The sequence below is a fragment of the Anser cygnoides genome, chromosome 15 (assembly GCF_040182565.1).
Source record: "Anser cygnoides isolate HZ-2024a breed goose chromosome 15, Taihu_goose_T2T_genome, whole genome shotgun sequence".
Taxonomy (NCBI): domain Eukaryota; kingdom Metazoa; phylum Chordata; class Aves; order Anseriformes; family Anatidae; genus Anser; species Anser cygnoides.
Genome location: NC_089887.1, coordinates 8,564,585 through 8,589,936, shown reverse-complemented (window position 1 = coordinate 8,589,936; position 25,352 = coordinate 8,564,585). Strand labels below are relative to the sequence as shown.

At 46.9% G+C, this 25,352-nt stretch overlaps 2 protein-coding genes across 9 annotated transcripts in view; one reads left to right on the top strand and one right to left on the bottom strand.

Moving 5' to 3' along the window:
- LOC106033474 (acyl-coenzyme A synthetase ACSM4, mitochondrial-like) overlaps positions 1-25,352 on the top strand; it is a 206,934-nt gene that overhangs the window by 55,806 nt on the left and 125,776 nt on the right. The window lies entirely within an intron of this gene.
- Positions 5,553-24,103, bottom strand: GPR139 (G protein-coupled receptor 139). 3 transcript variants are annotated; one of them, XM_048060729.2, is made up of 3 exons: positions 23,849-23,983; positions 21,148-21,305; positions 5,553-9,969 (listed from the first exon to the last, which is right to left on the bottom strand). In XM_048060729.2, the coding sequence occupies exon 3, from the start codon at positions 9,836-9,838 to the stop codon at positions 9,035-9,037; it is 804 nt and encodes a 267-aa protein (XP_047916686.1). In that variant the 5' UTR covers positions 9,839-9,969; positions 21,148-21,305; positions 23,849-23,983; the 3' UTR covers positions 5,553-9,034. The 3 variants fall into 3 exon arrangements, with proteins under 3 accessions (XP_047916686.1, XP_013032492.2, XP_047916693.1); XM_013177038.3 differs by lacking the exon at positions 21,148-21,305 and having other exon boundaries at positions 23,849-24,103; XM_048060736.2 differs by lacking the exons at positions 21,148-21,305; positions 23,849-23,983 and adding an exon at positions 11,060-11,850 and having other exon boundaries at positions 5,553-9,974.

The following is a 25,352-nucleotide window of genomic DNA, read 5'->3' as shown; positions in this document are numbered from 1 at the left end:
AACGCCAGCATTCCTGCTGCTCTGCACCGTGGCAGCCTCGTTCTTGTCTGCTTCCTGGGCTTCTCCCTCCCAGAGACCCAACTAATGTTTTCGGGGATTTTGATTTTTTTATTAATACTCATGTACTCCTGTATTAGCAGACAGTTTAGCAAAATGGCCACTGCCTGTGGATTCCCCTGTGCCATTTCCCTGATTTCCCCCCATTCTTGATAATTCCTAGTAGTTTAATTAAACTGTAAATTTCATCCCCTGCCTATTCATTCTCCACTCTGAATCACTGGAGCAATTGCTTGTGTTGAGCGTGATGGTTCTGCATGTTAAGCAGGTCTCTCCTTCAGCTATTCTGCAGATGTGTATCCTTATCTTCACCCCATGAGCACTACCACCCTCTCAGTGCGCGCAGGCACAAAGCACTGCTCCCATCTCAGCGTCTGCAAGGTTTGCCTTGGAGAGGTGAATTATCAGGCACGAGCCTTCCCCCATGCAGCTGCTGAGCTGTAGTGCTGTTGATTGCTGGAGTTTACACATATGCACTCTTGAAAAAGGTCACACCAGTGCAATATTGGCTTAAATGAAAATCTGTTTATTCCGTGTGTCTGTTCCTGCAGGCTGCTGATTAACCAGCCAGCTGTGGCCAGTTGTCTCTGAGATCCTTGGGGATAAATGCAGCTGTAAGATCGTAGGATGATTTTGAGTTGAGCATGGTGGGACTGGTGGTTTTCATGTGCTCAGGCATGGTGCTGTATCCTCACCGCTGGCTTGTGGAGCACCAGGAGAGAAACCCACCTTTTGCCTGAGTACCGGCGTGCATGGCTGTGCTGAGCCCTCCTTGCAATGCCTTTTCTTTCTGGATCTATCCAGAGGAAAAGACTTCAAGTAGCACCTTGTTTACCTGCACTTTGTACTTCTCTAACCTGAGTCAGATGTGATCTATAAAGCAGCTTTCAGCTAACTTTTTCCATACAACTACTGTTGAAACTCACAATAAAAAATAGTGGATGCTATTTTAAAGAGACTGATCAGGAAGATGTAGGTGTGGTGTGATTCACCTGATATCTACAATTTGCAATAAAAATAGTAGCATTTTCTGGTCTGTTTCTGCACCCCTGGGCTCTGTGCTTTACGCTTCAGGGTTTGCTCTCAGCATTGCCTTCCTGAACTTCCATGTTGCCCCGACGTGAAACCATTTAGGACACTGGGGCTGTCCCCTTCTGTGGCAAGGAACAAGTCTTGTATTTCATGCCATTCACCCCTGGTTTGGCAGGGCCTCTTGGGGATCCAGAGCTGGGGCTGGGTTGTTCCTGTTGAAGTGGAGCCCCCCGGTGATACAGCTGGAAGAGGAGGCAATGTGAGTGGTGCCTCAGCTGCTGCTTCTGTGTTACTGGCGTGATTATCCCTTCCCTGAAACTGCCTCCAATTCAGTTACATAGCTTTTTTGCAGAATGCTTAAGTAGATTGAAAAAAGGAGGAAAAACCCCACAGTGCATGCCCTTTTTCTTCATTAAGGGGACAGCCCCTCTACCCCCGATCCTTTAAAAACAGGAGAAAATGAGAAAATCAGGGAAAGATCTTTGCTAAGGCCATTGTAAGCAGTGTTGTTAAAACACAGCTCGCTTTGGCTGCATCCCTGGGTGGTTTTGTGGTCCCAATACCTGTTTTGTGTGATAGGCAGCCAGAGGCTCTGACGGCTTTCCCCACGAATGCAGCATACCTCATGTTTGGACTTCTTGTCTGCTTTTTTATCCCAGAAACACAGCAACACTGAAGGTCGGTGCTGTCTGTACCAGGGGGACAAAGCTGGGAGAGCTCAGCCCAGAGCTGCTTCTGTGAGGGTGGTGAGTTGCTGGTGCCTTCACCCAGCAGGGCCCACCTGGCCTGTGACACTGAGTCCCTTTGCTGCTCTTTCACTTAAGGAATGCGAGGCAATCGCTCCTCCCAGTGCCTTACTTCTTGATCTGCAAAATGAAGATAGTAAAAATGCACCGGCACTCCTCTCCTGCTCCTTTCCTCTCTGGCTGCAAGATCCTCAGGTCAGTGGCAGCTTCATTTTGCTCTGGCAGCAGACAGTGTGAGGTGCCACTCTCAGCTGAAGGCCTTTGGTACTGATCTTCTGCCTGTGATATTCAGTATCATGCTCCTAGCAGACTCGATGGTGAAGCTGCTGAGTGAGAAATGCATGGTGCAGGGTTTCCAGTGTCTGTGAGGCACTAAGACATAAGCCTTTAATTTTTTTAACACATTTTTGTAATTACAATAAATATTTGTTGCTTTGGTCCACTGTGGCAGCTAATAGTAAATTCATTTGCAATGCCTATTTATTACAAAAGACTGGAGCCTTTCAACCCCCTTGTTGTGTCTGGCAACTCCCGGGGATTAATTGCATGCTGTCAGAAAGGCAGCTCTGGCAAATCCAGCCCCAGCCTGCTAAGAGTGGGATTATTATTTAACAGTTCAAGTCTGAGTGAGGCTGTTTTTTATTTGCCTCTGGTGGGTTTAAAGAGGTTTCTGAAGACCTGAGCAGCTGATACAGAAGTCAGTGCTAGTTCAACAGGGAATGTGTTAGCCCTGGTCTGTGCCATCCTATGTGTGCTTCCAAGTTCACCGTAGCTGGGGTGGCTCTGACAAGCAGCGAGTGGCTTTCCTGCCTCTTGAGCTGGATGTGTGTCCCCTGAAGCAGCCCAGGTGGGAATGGGCTTGGGGGCCACTGCTGCTGCCCTTAGGGACCTGCTGAGCTGTGCAGGGACTCAGGGAAGGGTCGGAGTGTGGGGCTGCCAGCTCTGAGGATGCCTGGTCCTTGACATATCCCGTTGCTGGCTTCGTCTCACCATCCTGTTTGTGAACCCACTGAGCTCCATTTAAAGCCACGGAGGAAATCCAGACTTCTGGGCAGGCTTTTGCAAAGCCTCCCTGCTTTGGTAGAGACGATTTTCTGACTTCAAGGGTAAATGTACCTGAGGGAAGTCCATAACCACTTATTCTTGTTCCTGCTCTGTTTCTTTATCAAGCTCTTCTCTGGCTACTGCTATTTATCCATTGATATATATATATATATATATGCATATTCCATGTAAGTATTAGTTGCAAAATGCAATTAATACTCTGCTGTATCTTTAGAATGTCTTTGATTAAATCCTGGGATTTTTCAGCTGCTTTCTGTTGGTGACTCATTGTCATTCAAGCCCAGCTGGCACAACTGGGTTCTTGGTTGTTTCTGACTACTGAGGTTTTATGGCAAATGCATTGTTACAGGCAGACAAGTAGAGAGCCTTGTGTTTATTACTATTGAATTCATCCAATTTTTATCACTTGAATCTTCAAGGTCATCCGGTTCCTACATGAAATACCTTTCCTTCAGTCCTCCACTGGCAGTACAATGCCTTTTTAATAATCTCTGCATTTTATCGGTACTTCGCATGCCGCAGCCGTTAATGAAAATACTGAGACAGGCGGATCCCCGGCTTCCTCCTGGAGGAACAACTCCCTGATAAGCACCATCAAACCCAACACTACCCCTTCCAGCAGTGTCCCTTTCCTACTGATTTGTCTCTCCTTGCTGCTGCCCTTTAAAACCTGTTCGAAAGCTGTTCACGCAGCGGGAACTGGGGAGCGGGTCCGACATTACCTAGATCACACCTCGTACACCTGCCAGTGCTCGGTGGCTTCAGCACAGCCCAGCAAACCTGTGCCATTCCCCATCCACCTCCAATAGTCCGGGGAGGAGGCTGGAGGGGTTCTGGGCTCAGCACTGACACCCCTTGGGTTGCCTGTGCTCCCCTCCCTCCTGCCTTGCCTGCATCCTTGCAAGCCTGCCTTTGGCACTGGGCTGCCCTGACACACACATTCCAACAGAAGTTTCATTAGCTTTAAAACTATATCTAGTTCATTCCTAATTTTGACTTCATTAGACTGAAAACATTTTTTTGTATTGCTGACAAACCAAATTTGACCACCAAGCCTTTTGCAATGCAATGCCCTGCACAAGACCTGGCTCAGCTTTCTTCAGGGCAATTTTCACGTTTACCTTGACCCTTCTCAATCTGAGATATGTCTTTTCTGATCACTTTCTTTATTCTGTTCTCTGCTTGCTTTTAATTATCTAAGGTCCTACTACTTAGGAGAAGCAAGGAGCTTGATCTCACAAAGTTTTACATTTGATTGGGGTACAAATTCTAGGTGGTGTTGGTATTTTTCATTTGAAGAAATGTTGGGCTTCCTCCACACTCAGTCCCTGTGGTCCTGAATCCAGCTCACTTCAGTTGGCTTATCAAACTGTCCTTTTAGGAAATAAAAAGTAATCTGTGATTAAGGTTTTAGTCTTTCAGATGAATTTAACTTGAGGTCACTTGAGCTAAAATTATTTTCTATTAGCTGGGAAAACCAAGTTGAAAACACTTATTTCTTAAAACATTTATTTTGGGCCTGGTTACCTACTTGGTGAAGAAATTCTGCTTTGTGGAATCTGCGAAGTTTGAGCCTCACCATTGCAGCAGCAAACAGCGTGGTTTGTTTGGAGGAAAATTCTGTAAGCTGATGAACTGCTAGGAGCCTGTCTCCCAGCATGGGTGGCTCCAGCAGGCTCAAAGCCCCCTGTGGCTGTGGGGATATGATACAGCTGCTCAGGCAAGAAGCCTTGTCCCTTATGTCAAAATGTAATGCAGTTAGTCTCTAGTAGTTTGTATTTTACCATTATGGGTGGCTTTTTCTCATTTTGTGGTGGTTTTTTTTTTTTTTGCACTTACTTCTGGCAAAGGCTATGATATAAAGTTCATCTTTAACAAGATATAATCCTTAAGTCCAGTGTTTCATGACAGATCCTTATCACTTGAACAGACTGGAGTACCGTACAGGAATGAATGTATGAATGACCCTATGAATGACTGGGATCACCAGCTGATGGAGCGGGGGCTCTGGATGCTCCCCTCAGAACAGGAGTTGCCTGGCCTGTAAAACACACAGCCCCTGGGCATCCCCAGGCATGTGGACTGGGAGTATTTCCTTTTTATTAATGCCTTTTGATCCCTGATTTGAATCAAACTGCTACTTGTCCCATTTCCACCAGCTCCTCTAACTGAATACAGCCTATCTGCAGGGAAGTTTACAAAATTGATTTTGTCATTGACCAGTATTGGGACTTGAGTTTGTGTCTTGTTCTTCCGGACCCAACTTCATGGATATTTCAACGCTTCCAATGTTTGTGGGCAGCAGTACAATTTCTTGGCATCACACCCACTTTGGTCACATGTAAATGATCTCTGCAGGTCAAACTTTGGACTGGTATTTGGGACAGGAGTTTGTTGACCTTAACAGCTAAACTACACTCACAGCAGCTGAGATGTTGACTTAAAAAGAAGAATTGGGCCAGTAGTTGTTCATACATCATGCATTTCAGATTTTTACTTGCAGCAAGTGAATGAACACCTGTAATCCAAGGCTGTGTTTTACTCAGTAACTGTCACAAGGACTGGTCTTATTTGCAGTGTATCATAAGTATAAAAAAACACAGAAGTATATGAGAATCTATAAGTCAGACACAATAGCTCCAAACACTGTAATAAGTTATGCACCATCTCATAATTTATTATAATACAAACAAGTCTGTCAAACACAATATATTGTCTACTTATGAAAATATCAATATTCACAATTTAAATAGGTGATAGGTCTCATAATTTTATATACCAGCAACTCATCTAAAAAGTACTTTGTTCCTAGCTGTGGTCTGGAGGGACATATGCCTATAAGTAATCATAAAACTGTCCATTCACAGCATATTTTTCTAATTGTAGATGCTTGAAATATAAATTAGAGTACAAAAGACCATCTACAGAACAAAGATGGTTTTGTCTCCAGGATACTTCCCTAAATAATGACACTATATGTGCTTGGTTAAGTTTTTACTATTGGAAAATCAGGAGGTATGAATAATACAGCAAGACATTGGCTAGTTAGCAACAGTCATTGCAAGATGCTTCACAAAACCAAAAATAAGGCAAGTATTATCAACAGCAGCTCCCATATGGCAGACTAAAAAGTCAAGGCTTTATTATCCAAACTGGACTCTAAGAAGGCTTCAAACATCTGTTAACAAGATACGGCTTGATCCAAAGCCCTCTTAAATTGATGGGGATTGGAAAAATCAACCACAAAAGCCACAAGCAACCTTCCCTTTGACTTCAAGGGGCTTTGGAAGTAAGCTCTTAAAGCCCTAAATTATCAGAAACGAAATGACCAATTCACTGTACATGAAAATTGCACCGTGTCATTTCTAAAATGATATGGAAAAAGGTTGAGTTGTTTTTCAAATGAAGTTACAACACTTTAATGAGTTGTTTTTAGTTGGAAATAAATATTCACACAAAAAGATTTTATTTTTAAATATGGTAACTTACAAAAATACATCATCAGGACAAGAAAAAATCAGATGACTGCTAGTTTGCAGGATAAACATCATGTTACAAAAACTGATAAATCACACCATGTGTATGGCAGCATATGCCATGCACTTAATTTATTTTTTTAATAAATAAAAGCCCTAAACATTCACTATTTTCTGTAAGGTTACTATTATATTAAGTAGAATAGTGAACTTCTTGTATAAATATTTCTTCAATAGATACATTCTCAAAAATGAATCACTTATCTATATAGATATTGCACTTCAGACTCATTCACATGTAACTCAAACTAGCATTCCTCATAACAAGTTTAGCATAAAAATAAGTTATAAATACAGTGTTTTCCCCCAAATGAAACATACAGTACCTTTTTCATAAGGTAACTTTGGTTACTATCAACTGACACAAAGAACAGAGGTTTCTGAGTCAGGTAGAAGGCATGGCCACCAGACTGAATTTATGTAAAACCCTAGTAAAGGGAGGAATCATTTTAACCTTGCTGTGATAAATACAGCAAGGCTGAGCATCCCTTTTATGCTTTATTATTGCAAGTAAGTGTGATGTTTGTTGAGATTAGAGGGACAAACAGCCTAGAAGAGGAGGGGGTTCTTTGCTTCCCTTTGGGTCTGGGGAGATTGAGGCTTGTAGCATTCCTTTGGTTGCCCAGGTTGGCAAGGGTCAGCTCTTGCTCTGCCAGCCATGCCCCTCTCCTGGTTCTAACCAGCACGGTCCAGGGGTGTTCGAGCACCTAGCAGGGAAGTGCTGAACATCTCTGGCTGTGGGCTGGCCCTCGCTGCTGCAGCCTGGTGGCTCTGCTGCTGGGAGAGGACCAGGTGGCACCTGCTCACTGTCCCCTCTCTGCTGCTCCTGACCGACCTGAGAAGTCTTGACTTTTCCTGAGAAAGCCCCTTCATCCATAAGCCAGCCTTTGCATGGGGCCCCACTTTTTGTGGCTTGTGCCTTCTGCTACCATTTCTTCCCAAAGCGTGCTCGGGTATGGGATGGGTTTTGGTCTTGCAGGATGCCAGTAGGAGTAGGTGTGCAAACGCATGGCAGAAGGAAACCAGGCTGTTGTCCTCAGCAGGACTTCTGCAGATTTCTTAGGATGTGATAGTGCACCAAAGATGAGCTACCCAGGTTGTGGAGGGATGCCTTCAGCCCTCAGATCCCACCAAAGCAGAATAGACTGGATCCCTCCTTGGGGGACATCACTGTGTTAGTCCTAGATGCACCATGAGCTCCCTGCTGGTAATGGAGATGGGCACAGACACAAACACACTGCTAGCACCGAGCTGTGTTTCATTTGCAGTTACTGAGAAGCTGCTGTGTTCACTGACCAAATTGTGCTTGTGTTCACCGTGCAAGGAAGTCTGCCCTCCTGGTCAGTAAGGCTGTACGAAGTGCCCAATTATAAGTAAAAACCTGGGGTACGTGATTCTGAGAGACCACATGCCGAGATCTAAAAAGGAGATAAAAGAAATGCCCTTTCAGCCTTTCTGTAAATCTCATTTTCTACACCCAGCATTGCTGGGATGCTGTTTTTTGAGTGTGGAGGAAGAGAAGTTAAGCTGCTTTAAATAAGGTAAATATTTGAAACTGATCTATGCTTTTACTGTTGAGTATTTAACAGATTTAATGGATTTCTTTCACAAATAGTCTGTTAACAATTAAATTGCAAATCTGCAATAGGATGGTATAATCTGTTAGGAAAAAAAATCTTAGGTTGAGGTTTTAAATATATATATTTCCCAAAGGCCTGAACATGGGGGATAACTGAGAATCTTCACTGGATAACAAGGAATCTGAGTGCTGTAATCACTCCAAACCTCACAGGACCAGCTTCTGTGGGAGCTCTGCATCAGGCAGGATTTGGCCTCACACTTGAAAGTCTTTAGACACCTTAATTGAAATAGCTGGGAAAATATGCTGCTTTTGTTCTTGGCTCTAGAAACCTCCCTCCCTCAAGCTCCACTGTCTTGGTCACATCTCAAATAACTTAAAACATATGAACACTGGCAGCTTGCAGGGTTGCTTTCCGTGCCAAGGCTGTAACAGGCCATATATCGGTCCTTGAGCTCGCTCAAATGAGCTAAAAAGGGCTTGTCACAGTTCGTGTCTCAGAGACTGCCTCCTGCCAAAAGGTCTTGACAGCAAGTCCGTGTGGCGGTATTTCATGTCAGAAAGAACACATTTTTGGCAAGTGCACGCAACAGAAATGGCACCTTCCACAGTACTTAAAAGCATCCATTTGCTCTGTCGATGGTGAACTACATGGTCAAGTAAGACTTTGGTGGTGGTTTTGAAAGGTCTTAATTAAACACTGTTGTGGGTTTCCCCCTCCAAAGACTTTGGACTGCACTGGTGTTTAGATGCAAAACATTTGCGAGCGACTGAACACTAAGACTTGAACTCTGAAGCATGTTCAAAATGCTATGTAGGAGACAGAGGCGTTTGCCTTCTAGCTCTTGCTCCTAAATCAAGTGCTCCTGTTCCCTCCTAACAGTCTCATCTGCCCTCAGCCTCCCAGGGAAATGAAATCAAATGACCACTCTTTAAAACAGCCATTTCAGCAGATTACATCCTGAAGATGTAACCACTTGTAAAGAACTTGCACCTGGAAACTCCAGCTATTGCCCTCTTCATGGTGATATTTTTATAGGCTTTCCATTCTTATCATACTGGTAAACAAGCATTTTGATGCAATGAGAGTTGGCTGGGGAAATCCAAGGGCTGCTTGTTATTGAAAAGTTATGGTTTGTATAGAATTGCACAGGTTGCTTCTGACACTTAAAGAAGGCTTTCAGTGTGGCAGCTGCCATTGTGCGAAATCTTTTGCTAATAAAACAGTAGAGGAAGAAATTAATTGCAGTGTTTAGCAATGCTAGCATATTGGCAATGTCTGACACAATATGTACCACCCAGCTGTTGTTTATAGGCGATACATAGAGGTGATACAGTATCATGATTATTCTTGGTGCCCAGAGTATGGCAAAAATAGAAGTTATAGTAAACAAAATGGCTGTTGTTTTCCCTGTGGAGTACCCTCGCAGTCGGAAATTACTCTTCCGTCGCAGCTTGTACACGATGATCGAATTAAGGATGAAGAAGATGGAGCAGGGCACCAAGTAAACTGTAAAGCAGTGGATCCAGATGAGGACGTGATGCATTGATGTGCTTATGTAGTCTTCAATCCAAATGTTGGGCCACCAGTAGTAGGGAATGCTGGTCAAAAAGCAGGTGATGTAGACACTTACAATGACTTTTCGAGTGCGAGCAGGGTAGGAGACTGTATGATACTTAAGCGGATGGCACACAGCTATATACCTATCGATGGTTAGTGGAACAGTAATCCAAATGGAGGTATGGATGGAAGAAAATTCCAAGACCTCAATTATTTTGTCCAGTACCTGAGGCATCTGTTTATTTAAGATGAAATCTTCCATGAGGAAGTCAACAAAGACGATGAAGAAGAGAACCAGGATGTCAGCAGCAGCTAGAGCTAGAAGATAGTTATAGGAGGACTTCTGCCTGCGAGCCACGAGCTGGGAAAGGATGATGACTGTCAAGATGTTTGCTGTGGGGACAGAAACACACAGTTAGGCCATTAAGACATAACGTTACCTTTTCTGAGCAATTGCTTGGATCAGTGGCTCTGTTCAAACGCTTGGCAACATGACCTTTATTAAAATCCAAGAAACCAAAAGGAAAATGCTGCAGCTGGGTCCCTCAGAGCAGCTGTCACGCTGAGAGGAGCATGCGGCCCTGCTCCCAGCTGTCCTTACACTGTCACTCCTTGTCCCTGCACACCAGGTCAAGTGACAGAAAGCTGGGACCTTCAGCCCTGATATGGGGTTAGGCAGCGTCCAGGAGCCCTCTGCCACCCCCTCGGAGCTGGCCTTGCAGCTGCAGGCACAGCAGGAGCATCCTGAGCAGGGGGTGCTGGGTGCCCCCACCCATGTGCGGGGTGGCAGGAGGGAGCAGTGAGTTGCACTTGCTGCCGAGACAGCTGCTGTAGGACAGCAGCTCTCCTCTTACCTGCTGTGCCCAAGCTGGCCCTGTATCTGGCTCGAGTGGGATTGCATTGATCGGAGGACTCCCAGGGAAGCACGTGTCCCTGGCTCTTCCTGAGAACTGGAGGCACTTTGCAAGGCTTTGAGAAGTTCCCAGCTCTGCCCAGGATGTGCCTCCTGCAGCTCAGCCCTGTCTGACCTGCTCTCCTACAGATGGGCTCTGGGGAAGCATCTCTCTTCCCACTGCTGGAACAAAGATCTGCTTGCTTATCCAGAGCTGCTCTTCAGAGCTCAGCTCCTTCCCCAGCTTACAAGGTCTTTTGCCTCTGGAGTGATACAGCCTTTAAGGAAATCCTGCTGGTCAAATCAGACATGATGGATGTTCTGGCTCAGCACAACTGTAAACATCCCTGAGTTTCCTGAAAAAGCTTCTGCTTGCAACTCTCTGGCCACAACACAGACCCATCACCTAACCCATGCCTAGAAGTGGTCCGTGACACTTAAATAATAATGCGGTGAAGCACTACAGTATCTTGTCTTTGCTGTTTTCACTGTCTGGTTTGTTTCAGACTTCTAAAGCTGCGACTCAGCTATTCAACTTAAAGATAAACTTTACTGGCTGGTTGAAAAGGGATTTTAAAATATGTAAGTGCATATAAATGCTCTACAAAGGGCTTGGTCCTACAGCACCCGGCCTGGCAGAGCTCCCCACAATGGGTACGAACAAGCCTTGCAGTCCTTGAGAGCTTTGCTTTAGCAGTAAGGTGTAGCCAAATTTTAACTACTTGCTTATGTTTGCTAGAACTTACTGGGTAGTCTTGAATCAGGACAAAAAATCCTGTAGTTCCTAATAGCAGCATGGCTGGAAGGAGACAGGCAAGATTGTTCCCATCAGAAGTTTAAATCACTTGGCTAGAATACCTGAAGTAGTGCTTAAAAATCAGAGCACTAGCTTACAGTATAACAGACTGCCAAATGTTTGTATTTGACATTTTCATAAGTGCTCTATAAATCACCTCTTCTGTGCGTTCACTGCTTCAAACATTTCTGCAAGCTTTGATGGGTTTCCCAAAACAAATCAGCAATAATAGTAAGGATTCCTTCAAACTGGAGAGAAAGGAAGTTAAAGGCATTATAGTAACGGTGACCTGAGACTTATGTCCTACAACTGAAAATGCACATTTTAAAACTGTTTTACTTGGTACTGGAGAAAACTTCCTCCTTCACAAATGCCTTCAGAAGTCTGCTTTCTGAGAGCACATTTCTGTCGTCAGGGGAATGAACTGCAGCAGAGTGAATGATCTTGAGTAATAGCCCTCATAAGTGTCACCTATTTCTGTATTAGCTGAATTTATTAATTTTGTATCTTGGAACAAAACTAGACCAAATACGACAATCAACTGAATCCTTCCCCAAGTTAAATTATGTAATCTTCCCAACAGTAGTCTGAAATCACCTTCAAGAGAATTTTCCTGAATCCGTCCTCTGTTAACAGGAATGCAACCTCATGGATTTCAGCTCAGAGCGGACGGGGGGGTGATGCACTCAGAACTGCTGTGCCATTTTTTGCTTACTTGCTTACAAAATGCACCTGTTGTGCCTGCTGATGAGCCCTAGAGGTATGGTGAGTGATGTACTGTCAAGGAAATCCTCGAGTATGAGGGTTTGACTCGACTGTGCCAGTCGCTGTTGGTTTTGGCTAGCCGGGCTGAATAGCTTGGCTTTGCAGATATTGGATGTGACCCACGGTGCTCACCTCCGCTTTAAATCCTTTGGATTTGATTCACTCCAGCAGCTGGAGCTTGCACACAGCGAGGGGGACAGCTGGGGACTTTGGCCCCTGCTGGTAAATTCTGGCCACGCTTGCAGAGGAGCTCCTGCAGGGATGCTGGAGCTGCGCTGTGCCCAGGCACAGCAGTATCACTCCCCATCCCTTCTGTCCTTTCTGGGGACCCTGCTGTTTGGTCCTACACCTTCTTTTTTTCCTACAGGAGCAGATTTATGAGCAGGCCTTTCCTGTCGCCTCTCCCCCACCTTTCTCAGAGTTCCCAGCAACGGCAGTAACAGCATGTACTGAAATGCAAGTTATCCGTCTAACGCCAGCAAGCTTTGCTTGGTGAGCCGGATTAGAAAATTGATCTGACAAAAGTACATGCAAGCTCTGTCCAATTTTTCTGCAAGGGTTACAATATCTTGTATTGGAAATGCTTTCCCTGGGATCACATTAGTGCTTTTTCTGGCTGGATGGTATGAAATACAGTAACGTCATTGACTTAGTGAAAGCAGATATATAGTGGGGTGCAGCAGAAAGCTGCCGGTGTGGCAGTGTCGTAGCACAGGGTTGGGGAGTATTTCTCCTGCTGCAGGCTCTATAGGGCAGAGCAGCCATGAATAAGTCTCATTTGGTTCTTCGTCTATTTCCTAGTCAGTGTTAAGTTAGCCCTTGGAGTGTCCTCAAATGCTGCCTAATGCTCGATAAATGGGGAATGGGTGGGAACGCTGTTCCGTGTGAACAACCGTGCCCTTGCGCCATCACCTTCGTGACTCCTGGCTGCCTACTCAGTGCCCTGCGAGTTCCTCTGTGGGCAAAGGCAACCTACTGCGGATGAAAGGGGACAGGAGCGTTTAAGACAGAGACCACATTTTAACCATATTTACCCTAATTCTTGTTCTAATATTGTAGTCGGGGTGAAGACTGGGATGATAACGGAGATATAAAAATATCTCTGTGCTATAAAATGCATGCAGCTTACAGCTGCTGGATAGGTCAGTGCCCCTAAATTGTTCTGGATGGCAGTATCCATTTCTTGCAGTGTTTTTTCTGGGTATTAAGTAGTTGAGATAATCTGAAATTGAAAAAGATTGATCGCTGTGCTGGGAGTTGATTAGGGGATGACAGATGGGAATTTATGCCAGCGTTGCTTGCTGCAGTGCAGTATTTCGAATTTATAAATATTTAGTTGAGAACTGGGGCTTGATTAGGGAGTTGCTGGCTGGAGCTTCAAGAGTTGTCACTAGCAGATGATGAGAAGCAACTGTAAGAAATGGTGGAGTCTTGGTTCTTCCCCTTTGATCGCAAGGATCTATTGCCTTTGAAAGACAGCATCTGAAGGACTCCGACACCCAAACTCCATCAGTCTGCGCTGCTCGGAACATGGCAACCTGTGTTATCAGAGGGTTCGTCCTTTAGCAGTAACCTTGGCTCTTGTGTGGGTTTGGGTTTGCTTTCCATACCAAAGCCACGCTGCCTCGCTGAGCCTCCTGCAGCACCTGGGCAGTCTTCTGTGCTGCCTCAAAGCAGTGCCCGCGACCTAAAGGCATCGCTATTTCCCCAGCTCCTTGTTTCGTGGATTACAGTCATAGCTCTAATAGTGTCTGACCATGGCTTTTGGGGGGGGATTCATACAACTCCTTCCATTATCACTGTGTGAGCTTAAGCAAGAGCAATTTTATCTGTCTGAAGAAGAAATAGGCATATTTCTTGGGTTTGTTTCTTTTATTGAGAGCGTTTTGCATGTACGTGGCAGGCTGCGCGGTGAAATAGCCTTTACAACACAAGTGGAAATGCTGCTGGGCTGTGAATAAGGCCCACTGTGTGGTTCAGTGGCTCAGGATCATAAACTGCCTAAATGGAGTAGCCATGAGGGTCGCTTACTGAGTGATAAACATTAGGTCACTGGATATAATGGACACCTTTTACCAAATACAGTTGTTGCTAGGATCCCTACGAATCATTGTGCAATGTATGAAACTACCAGCCATGCATTAGTCACCTGACTGGCACATAGGCTGTTTATGAACATGAAATTTTAATTGCTTTGGAAAAATATGTTAGTCACACCTCTTTCATAGTTTGAAACAGTGTGACTTTAACTTCAACATACTAAAAATGTATGCTGAAAAAAGGGATGTTTTGGCTTGGTGGGAATAGATGATTTCCCCTCAGCTAGGAGGCAATATTAAAATGTAAACATGTACTGTGTTCAGCAGGCTGATCTGACAACGGTTACTAACACAGTCATTTGCCAGTGGTTACCAGACCTGAGATGCGAATGGCATTTAGCCTTTACTTTGTGTGGGAGATCTCTGGAGACACTGATGACAACAGGTGATTTCTGACAGAGGCTACACGGCAGGAATGATTTTAAAAAACAAATGCCATGGCAGTGTATACATCTGTTTATTAGGGATGCTGGCTGTAGCTGTTTAGATATTCTTTTTAAAATGACCCCTGCATCTCATCTGTCATTAAAGAGGACAAGGCAGTTCCATGTTTTTCTCGTGCAGACGGTATAGGTCGGACACAGCACTTCAGCAGCTGGGAACAACCTTTCAAGCGATGCCTGCTCATGCCTAATGTAATTTGTTCTTCTCCTTTATAATCACATCCTGAGATCCTTTCTTAAACAGTTGCCAAGTGTAAAGAGATACTTTATAGAATATAATTAGTGCAATACAAGTTTTTCCTTCTCTGAGAGTCCCTGTGAGGACTGATTTTAAAATGAATTGATTTATTTGTTGTTCAGTTGTCTGAGCGCTGCTGAGATGTATGCACCCACTCACCCCTGGGAGGGAAGAGCCATCAGCCTGTACTGCCGGTGCATGCATCATCTCCCACGGGATGGGGAAGGATCCAAGCCAAAAAAATGAGCAGCACAAGAGCTACAACATGAGTGCGTGCAGGATTGCGACTTGAGAAGGCTTCACACCTTCTAGAAAGGCTCTCGTGTGATTTGCGCTTAGAAATCCCATGTGCGTGGACAGACCATGCCAGGTTGGAGGGCAGAAGTGAAACCTTTAACCTGAAGACTTAGCAGGTGCCAGAGAAGACGTAGCATAGCCTTGCCCTTGCAAGTCACAGGTGAATTAACAAGTTGGTGTCACCAGCCAGACTCTGACAGTGAGATCTGACCTCCAGGATCGTTTTTTCTCAGTGACAGTGTTTATTAACTGAGGCACCTTTGGGAAAGAACAGTGAATGGGGCACTCTTCTCAATGGCTGGCACTGGCCATAATTGGGTCGTAGAGGCCAGAGAAAGATTTTAACCAAGCCAAAAGCACTTCCTCCAGTTTTCAAGGGCGCAGACGCTGTAATGGTGCGGCGACGCCAATGGCCGGTATTCATTTTGAGCCTTGCCAACCACTCAGGCTTGTTAAGTGCAGTAACTTGTCTGGCAGACAGGTGTAATTACATTGCATTGCCTTTGGGTTTCCTAGACAGTTGGAGTAGGCTTTTGCTCCTAGTGTTCATAAAATAAAACCGTTCTTGCAATATGAAAACAGCCAGCAAGAAGACTGGACTAAGACTGCATGGAGGCCCAGCAGACACTGACTGGTGGGGACACGTGCTTTCATGTCAGAGGGATCTGGTTGTCCTCTTCTTGTCTTAACCCTCTTCATCTATGTGATGAGTCTACCCTTAATTTGTGCGACTGCGTTTGGGCCAGAACATTACTTTCACTCCACGGTCTTCTGCTGCAATCTCCAGAGCAGCACCACAAGCCATTCCCAAGCAGGTATGATCTCTCAAAGACAATTTTTGGGAATATTTTCCCCTTCTTTTTTGTGACACAGCTGTATGGTTCCAGAAAAAGTGTCGAGGGTGGTACTAATAATGGTTTTTTTTTTCAGAGCTGTAACGATAAGTCTAGAACACCTCACGGACACACCACAAAGTATATTTGTATATTTCTAATAACTGGCTTTTCATGCATTCCAAAACCACAGATGGAAATGCAAATAGAAATAGGCCTTGCAGGAGTTAAGTTGCTGGACATTTTTAAGGATGTTGGATCAATAGTGAGACAGGACGGGCAAGGATATGCCCTTTCCTCAGATGGGCCTACAGTGCAGAAAGCCTCTAATGACCTCAACATTCCCCACACAAAGCCTTCCTCAGAGGCACCTAAACAAGGATGGAAATGTCTAAAATTTTCATCTCAACGTCTAGCCTCGCACCATGCTACTAGGGCAGTAAAGCTTTTTAATGGAAATCTGTGCTGGGAAGAGAAAAAGCAATCTGCAAAATAATGCAGAACTCATAAAAGGGATTTGGTTATTCATGTGACATAGCTGGACAGACAGAATTTCAAGGCAATTTGGGTGTCTCACTTGGCAGGTGTCTGAGCTTCTGAATGTGGGCTGTCGGCAAAGTTTTAGAGGTCTCAAGGTGGGTAACTTGAGCTTGAGGATAACAAAACCATTCCACACGCTTGAAATCAACCATCAGAGCACTGAGTTAAGTGCCAAAGGTATTTGATGGGATGACTAGGATGGAAGTGGGACGTGGTGATTTCATAAGGGCAATATCATGAATTCTTTACTGAACATGAATAATTAAGAGGATTTTACCTTTGACTGCGGTTTTGCTAAAAACAAAGTCTTCATGTCTTCCTAAAGCATTAGCTAATACTACAGGAGTTCGTGCTTGCAAGCCCCATGGCTGAGCTTTCTCAGAGACAATGCCAACTTTACACAATAAGCAGGAAGTTACAGACTATGTAAAACCATCCCAATTTGGCTTTATTTCCCCCACTGTGCACATACCGCATCCACACTAGATACATTGCTCTTCAGTGTGCCAGCCTGGACATTGAACAAACCACATCTGGAATGCACAAATGTTTGTGAAACGTCCTAGTTGGAAGGAGCTGACTGACAGGCAATTTGTCTCGAAACCAAGAGCAACCTTCAGTGCACCTACCCATGCAGTCAATGCACCCGATGATTGAAAAGTTGGAAAAGTGTCCAGGGGCTCTCTGTTTCAGATGATGCAAAAGAATTTCAGTGAAAAAAAAATCTGTTAGGTGCGTTAATAGGCAGGCTTATCTCCTCTTCCATGGTTAAAGGGATAAAACTCCTCTTGGCCGTCTTCTACACTGCTAATCATGGTCCTACTTAGCTGCTTCTGCTTCATTCCCTCTGCACGACCGTACTGGTGTCCTGAGAAGCAACCCAATACAACCTTCTCCTATCCAGTCACCCCCTGAATGGCACAGACAGTGCTCTGCATTTTGGAGTTTAAGATCTTGACATAAATATGTATCTTTACTGTGAAGAATGAAAACTGTGTGTGAGGTCCCCTGTGCTCAAGGAAATATTTTTGGCTTTGTTTCTTTTCTTTGTGTCTCAAAGTTAATAGAAAAAGAGATTAAAGTCTCAAAAAGACCACCTGAAACAGGAGGTGAAAGCCTTTGTGCCTAGGGATTGTTTTGCATTTGGCCTGTGAATGCAGAGAGAGCATCAGGTCAGGAAATCTCGGTTTTGTTTGTCTGCCTACAGTAAATTGTTTTGACGTGTGCGGATGAAGGCTTTCTCCTGCTGGCTTGTGTCTGCTGATTCACCCCGATTTTACAGAGGGGAGCAGAAAGAGGAGGAGGAGAGAACTAAGTAATGGGGTGGATGAAGAACAGCGGGGTATTAGGCTGCCTAGTGCTTCTGAATGGCTTGACTTCTTAACAACTGGGGGCTCCGCATTACCCACCTACAGTGAAAACTGGCTGTGCTCTCTCTTTTGTATCGTTGTCATACCAAGGAAAAATCTCCTCCAGAGATTTTCCTTCCCAATCCATTTTTGCAGCCTGCCATACAAGGTTGTGCACTTCATAGTCTACTGAGCCTCCCCAGTACCGCACCTCGTTATCATTACAGCCCTGACTGCGTTGTTTCCTGCTAATGTGGCAGAACAAAACTGAAGTTAGCAGTTGTACTTTGTAGTGGTGTTCAGAGATGCGCTATCAAGACCTCTTCTGCATCAGCATGGGCTCTGCCATACGCGTCCTTTCAGGCTGCAAGGCTTTAAGTGGGCACAGTCTCCGGATAGACGGACCAAACTAAACAGCTTCCATCTGCACGCCTTGCCGTCACTGTTTCTGTGCAGGAGCACTGTAATGAATCTATTCTTTTTCATAATGATTCTTCTTTCCTTAAAGAAAAAGCATTCATTTTACAATAGGAAGTGATTCATTTTAAGCGCATTGGCTGAAGTTTTGTTCCCTTCTCTGTCCACCTTGCTACTGTACCGTGCTGCAGTGCCCTTTGGTTGCTCTAACAGCTGAGTGAAAGTTCTGCCAATTTATTTGTTCTCCTTTAGCAGGATGTGATGTACTGGCTTTGGGTCCAATTCAGATTTTAAGTCAAAGGAAGTATGGTCTTTGAATAAAATCGGGGTTGAATCAGGCCTCAGGAGGGTTCAGTTCTTATTTACTGTGTGAAGTCTCTCTAATGAGCGGCAGCTGAAGAGTGCTGGTTTTTCAAAGTCATAACTCTGCATGTAACAATTCTCCCACTCATAGTTTCAGCTCTTCTTTTGGTACTTCTGTTGTTCAGGTGTGTTGTTATGAGGGGCTATTTATTGAGGTGTTGGAAATGCTCTCTTTAATCAGAAACCTGTACTGGGGTTGCAGAAGAATATACTAAGTAGACAGTAAAAATCCAAAATGGGTAAGATGCTCCTGAGTGAGTGTGCAGCGTGTCCACCTTCCTACCGCCTGCTTTGGTATTTACTGGCTGCTACCTGCTGCCTGTCACCAACACACATTGCTACCTGCCCCTCTGCCTACTCCTCCTCCTAACTGGGTCATGCCGGTAAGCACAGAGATGGCAAAGCTCTCCAGGTCCTGTTCCCCTGACACCACCGTGGAGCTGAAGGAGCTGTGCTGTGCTGTGCACATGCTCAGCTTCATTCTGTTTGTTCCATGTACACCACTACCTCATCTCCTCCCCTCTTCCTTTCTTTACATTGTCATGCCTCATCAGATTTTTTGCTCTTAGTTTTTGTCATCTGGTAGAACTTCACCCAGGTGACCTCTGTGCATTCTTTCCTCTTTTCCACTCTACCAGTGGCAGCAACCCAAAGGGAATGCTCAGCTGCTTCTCCCACCTCCTGTCTCTGCTGCTCTCTTCTGCACAGTTCTGTTCTCTCCTGCATCGCTCTCTGTCTGCTTCCACTTCCCACCTCAAATGCTCCTAGAAGTCAGCCAACAAGTAACGACCTGGATAACTGCCGTGTACCATTTGTGCTTACGTCTGTAATATATACAAAAACTTCGTATATGCGCCACAGATCTTTTACCAGGCAGACAGGGCATTGTTCTCTTGGATCAGGGATGCTCAACCCGCAGCCCACCAGCAGTATGTGCCCTACCAGGACCATTACCCTGGCTTGCGTGCCTCCCTGCACAGCCTCCTTACTCCAAGCTGCACACAGGGAAAAGGCTCCAGAAGGACCACTTCTCCATCATTTCAGCTTGCCTGTGACTATGCTGCATTTTGCACAGGCGCAGTGCAAACGTTACGCACCTGCGTGCTAATCCGACACCCTAGAAAGCATCGGCCTTGCTGTGTGAGGACAGCTGGCTGTCAGCTGTTAGGGGAAGGTCTGCAAGGTGTAACCCTCCCCTGACAATGTTAAAAAGGGTAGGCACCCCTGCTGAGCTTACACACTCCTCTAGGTCCAGGCTACAGCTTCTCCCCCTCTGCATGCAGCCCACCGAGCGTGCTCTGTGCACGGCCGGGTCTTGAATGACCTGGGTTGTCCCCATCTCCGTGCCACCTTGCTCAGCAGCAGGTCTGACACAAAAGCTACCTGTTTGTGCTCTCCAGTCAGAGGTACCCTTCTGCCACGTGTGTTCTGCCACTGCTTTCCCGGCCTTCCAAAGTCCTGAATCTGCATTTAAGTTGGTTTTAAGCAGAAGCCTAAAGCATGAATGAAAGAAACATCTGTGGAACAGACTCTCCAAGCAGCCACTTTGGAGAAGTGTTTCCCTGGGGCACCTGTGTGAGTGTTAGCTCCCAAGGGCTTAAGGGTGCTGGGTGCGCGCCCTGTGCTTTGTGTCAAAGTGAGCCAGACATCATGCGGTGAGGAAGCCAGCCTGCACGCTGCCTCGCAGCACTGTCAGGAGGAGGAAACCCTGGGAAGCATGGATCAGGTCAGGCCCTGATCTAGGAAATGCTGCCACCGCATCCTTTTAGCAATACACTATACCCCCAAAGGGGAAAGGGATTGCACGGCAATTGTGTTGCTGCTGCATCTCCTCACGAAGCAGGAATCAGGGTCAAAGCCAGCTGTCTGCAGTGAGCACTGCTGCTTCTGTGCCTGACCTTTCTGGCTGCGTTTGGAGGCACCGCCACAGCCAGAGCTCTTTGGCGAAGCTGCTTTGTGCAGCTCACTGGCAAAGAGACGGACAGAGAGTTGATACTTGTTGCTCTTTGCTTTCTACCTTACCAGCCTTCTCCTTGACTGAATCAGAGCAATTCCCTCCCCCGCATTCAACAACACCTTTTCTCTGACATTTTCTCTAACTAAATCAAGAAATGCCTCCATTAAGCCTTCCAGCAGCCCCTCTCTTGCCTCCCTGCCAACCAGAGGTGCTTCAGAGGTCCTCCTTGGCTGACAGAAGGGGTGAGTGTAGGGAAGGCAGTGCTGGAGCTGCAGAACAGCTCTCTGAATTGTAGTACTGCCCCTGCTGTGGTAGCATCACCCCAGTTCCAGCACCACCGCCTCTCTGCTCCTCACTGTCCTGTGCAGTCTGTTCCCACAGCATCCCAGGGGTGGGACCACGTGCTTGCCAGCCACCTCTCTGAACAGGAATTTGCACATCTGAACTCAAAATGAGTTTCAGAGAGCAGTATGTTTCTCTGTCTTGTCAGCCTGTGCCTAGAGAGAAAAGAACAAACCTTAGCTGGGCACAAGGCACAGTCTGGGAGGGGTGCAGGGGTGCAGCCACCCCGGTGTGCGGTACCTGACTGCGGAGGGTTGGCGTGCAGTGGTTCATCTGCTGCTGCGCCTCTGCAGGGGACGGCCTCGCTCTTGTCCCTGTGTGCACTGCCGTTACACCGAAGGGCAAAGGGAGTTCACTTTTCCCTCTGTTGTCTCTGCCTTTTCCAGACTTTATGGTGCCTGGGTGAACGGAGGGGAGAAAGAGCCACTGCTGAGAAAAGGATCTGCTCAGATGCCTGGGTTACACAAGTGAGGGAAGCGATGCTTTCTCTGCATACACAATCAGGCCTGGCATAGCTTGGCCTCAAAGTGGAGTTGTTGAGTTAGTGAAATTTCCTTCAGGCACCGGAGCAGAAAAGGCAAAAACAGTTAAATGTTTTCCCCTCTCATCGGTCCTGTCCAAGACTTGTCGCAAGGAGTTAACCATTGCCATGTCAGCAAAACACTGCACTGGTGCTCTGTTTGAGGACAGGTCCTACACGATGTTTCTCTCAAATTGTTGGCACCCTGCAAAGCTGGTTACTTAGATCCCACAGACTTCACAGCTCTTTGTCTATCAGGTAAATATGTGCATTACCTCTAGAGTTTTCTAATGTTAGAAAACTGTAGAGTGGCTTGAAATTAAAAGACAAAAAGCTCTCTTTAGCACTGTTCTCACTCCATACCACATCCTCAAGGAAGCTTGGCTGTATGAGTCTTCCCCTAAACTTACCCCGCTAGTTTTCATCTCTTGCAATGTCAAGATGAGAATCTTAAGTTCCTCAGGCATGCAGCACACTGTGCATTTACTCAGCATCCTGTATGTGTACAGTGTTTCCAGGTGTTAGTGCCAACGTTACCCTCAGATAACACGCACCGAACAAGCTGATGTGCTAACACCTGATGTAAATCCACTGAGCTCAGCAGTGTTGCACCACCAAATGTTTTGGTTAGCTCTGTTAAGCGCTATTGCTGGTTCTCTAATCAAACGGATGTCTGAGCTCTTCAGAAATGTGTGTCACCACTGCTACTTTGGATCCTTCACTGATTTTAAGCATGTTCTTAGAATGGCAGCATTAGGTCTGTAATTACAATGTAGTATCCCTAGGGAGCTGGTGCGTATGTGCAGAATGCTTATTAAGTGATTTTTCTAGTCTACACACGTAAGATTTTCCCCCATTTAAGAGACATACAACGGCAAGCTTAGCCACAGACCGCTCATGACAACTTCTTCACTGGATAATCTTGAGAGGGTCCTGGTCAGTTCCTAGAGGATAGATGCTGAAATCGGAGCCTGTCATTACTGTGGAGATCTGAGCAGCCCCTGAGGAATCAATGAAGAGGAAACCACCTCCTCAGCCCTGCTGGCTGGGTCCCTTCAGGTCAGGGCTGAGGCTCACTGATGCTGTGGAGCACAGACACTTGCCAGTGCCCTGCATGCTCTGTAGGTAAATGCAGGACTTAACTTTCAAGTTCTCTGAACTATTAGCCAGTCTTCAAAATTTAATTATAAGCCAGGGAGAAATGAAAAACACAAAGAACATCAATTCATATGCAGAGTGGTAATTGCATATGTGCTGTTCAGAGGCAGGCTTCTCTTCATGTCTGATTAAAATTTTTTTCTGTGAATTAATTGCTTGGAGAATATTATTTTCTAAGCCAGAGAAATTAAGGTGAACAAAACATCTAGAAATTGCAGACTATTAACTACTAGTGCTGCTTTCCATCTGCATGCCACTTTAAACGTGCAGCAGTAGCTAGACACAACCAAACTCTCCCGAATTGCACCCTTTGAATGCTGCCTCATCTCAGCAATGCCGATTGCTCTAACTTTGCCCGACTCATTCTGCCTGTCCTTGGGATTGCTGTAAGTCACTCTGAGGCTGGAAGAGCTGAGCCAGGGAGTAAGCCTGATGTTAACCCGCCTGCCAAAGCCCCCCATCTGTAAGTGCAGAAGAGGTGCTGCAGGCACAGCTCCCTGCAGTCCTGCACTGTCTCGCTGACAGCCTCAGACAGCCCCCCGGGAGGAAAAACCTGCTGGGTCCTCGGCCAAGACAGGGATGCCGATTTGATGCTCGTGTGGCATCTGGGCGTTTTGAGCCGTGGTACCCGTGTGCGGCAGCGGTGCCACACAGGTGTTCACACCAAGCCTGGAACTTCCCTTCCTCCCCACTCATTTTGGGGTCTCTCTTGCTTTTCTCATCCTCTGCTTCCCCCAGCAGCTCCGCCTTGTCTTTGTCCCCTTTCTAAGTGGGAAATAGTGCTGCGGGTCGCACAGCCTGGAGGCTGGTGGCAGCGAGCTGGGACTGCCTGCCCAGCTCAGTACCGTGCTCAGGGATCTCGGGGTGGACATTTCCATTACCTCTGCGGAGCACAGACCCCAGGAGCACACTTTCCAGATGCCTCCAGCCGCGGGCTCCCAAGCCCGGTGCCTGGCCAGCCCTTAGCCTCAGGCAGGGCGCTCCTTCCCCGCTCCAGCTCCCCCAGGAAAGAGCCAGAAAACCCGGACCCTCGCACTTCTGCTTGCCCCCGGCGTGACAGGGGACAGCCCCAGCGCCCTCCTGCCCGGTGTCGCTCCACCTTGTGTATGGTGGAGGCAGAAACTTCGCTCCGGGCCGAGGCTGGATGCCGAGGGGCGAGGGGAACCGGGCGGGCTGCGGGCACCCCGGCGGCTCCCCCCGCAGGAATCCCGCAGCCCCCGGAGCCCGCAGCCCGCAAACTTGGCGGCGGGGAGCGGCACTCACCTGGCAGCCCGAGGCATAGCAGCAGGCTGTAGTAGACGACGGGCGCGTACCCCAAGCCGCAGCCATAGCGGTGGTGCGCCAGGAGGGAGCCGTTGTGGAGGTGGAGGTGGTTGTGCTCCATCGACCCGCTCTCCCCGCTTGCCGCCGCCCGCCCGCCCCTCACACGCTTGGTGGTGGCGGCGCGGCCCCCGCGGCGGGAGGAACCGGCACCGGCACCTCACGGAGCGCCCCCGGCCGGGCGGCGCAGGGCCGAGGGGCGGGCAGGGGGCGAGGCCAGCCCCAGCCCCAGCCCCTGCCTCAGGCGGCCCGGCCTCGCCCCCCGGCCCCGCCGCTGCCACCCGCCGGACGGGGCCCGGCCGCCCTCAGAGGCGGGACCGCGGCTGCTGAGGCGAGGCGGGATGAGGAGAGGAGAAGGGCCCCTGGCGCCACGGGTGGGTTGGAGACCCAGCGAGCTCTTCCCTCAGTGAAAGGCAGCAAACATAGGGGAGGGTGTCGAGAGGATGCAGCCGGTCTCTCTTTAGTTTTCCCAGTGAGAGGAGGAGAGGCAGCGGGCACAAACTGAAGCACAGGAGGTTCCGGCTCAATATGAGGGGGCACTTCTGTACTGTGAGGGTGACAGAGCGCTGGGACAGGCTGCCCGGAGAGGTTGTGCAGTCTCCTTCTCTGGAGATATTCGAAACCTGCCTCGATGCCATTCTGCACAACGTGCTCTGAGTGATCCTGCTTGGCAGTGGGTTGGACTGGGTGATCTTCAGAGGTCCCTTCCAACCTCGGCCAATCTGTGACTCTGTTTCTGTGATTCTGTGAAAAAGGATTTTTTTGCCAAGTCAGTGTGCAATCACCAGGGCAAAAGAAAAAGCTCTGACAGGTTTTATTGGTGGCATACCTGCCTGTCAGCTGTCAGCCCTGTATTGTGCTTCGAAACCAGCCAGGAAGAAAGTAGTAAGCCCTTACATGAGGGGTTTCATCTGTAAAATTGAAATACAAACCTGGGGTTAATTACACTGTCACTCTCCTCCCCACAGCACCGCCTGGACTGCCAGCAGTGCAAGACACCGCGCTCCCCCCATGACCTAAGGAAACGCGTGCAATTCAGGTGTGGCAAAGTAAAAGGGAAACTGGGATTTTGAAAATGTTCTCCACCAATTCCATAGCATTTGTGTGTTTCAGCACATAAAGTACATGTAATTAATAAAGGATTTGGAGGTAAGATTGTTGTGTTAAGCTGGTGGAGTACAGTACTTTGTGCTACCGATTAGCGGGCTGGATGGCTGACAGCGTATTGACAGGTTCAGGAGGTTGTTGTCTAATGATAAAATAGGTGCTTAATTGCAGTGCACTTTCATTGGGTAGAAAACAAGTTTGTATCACCAAATGTGCGTGGGGTTTAAGTCCACAGCCTGGCACTGTGTGTGGGAAGAATCCCACTGATTTCTATGGCTGCGAGTATGTATGTATGTAACATATGTGGAGTTTGTCAAAGAAACAGTTCTGTTGGGATAGG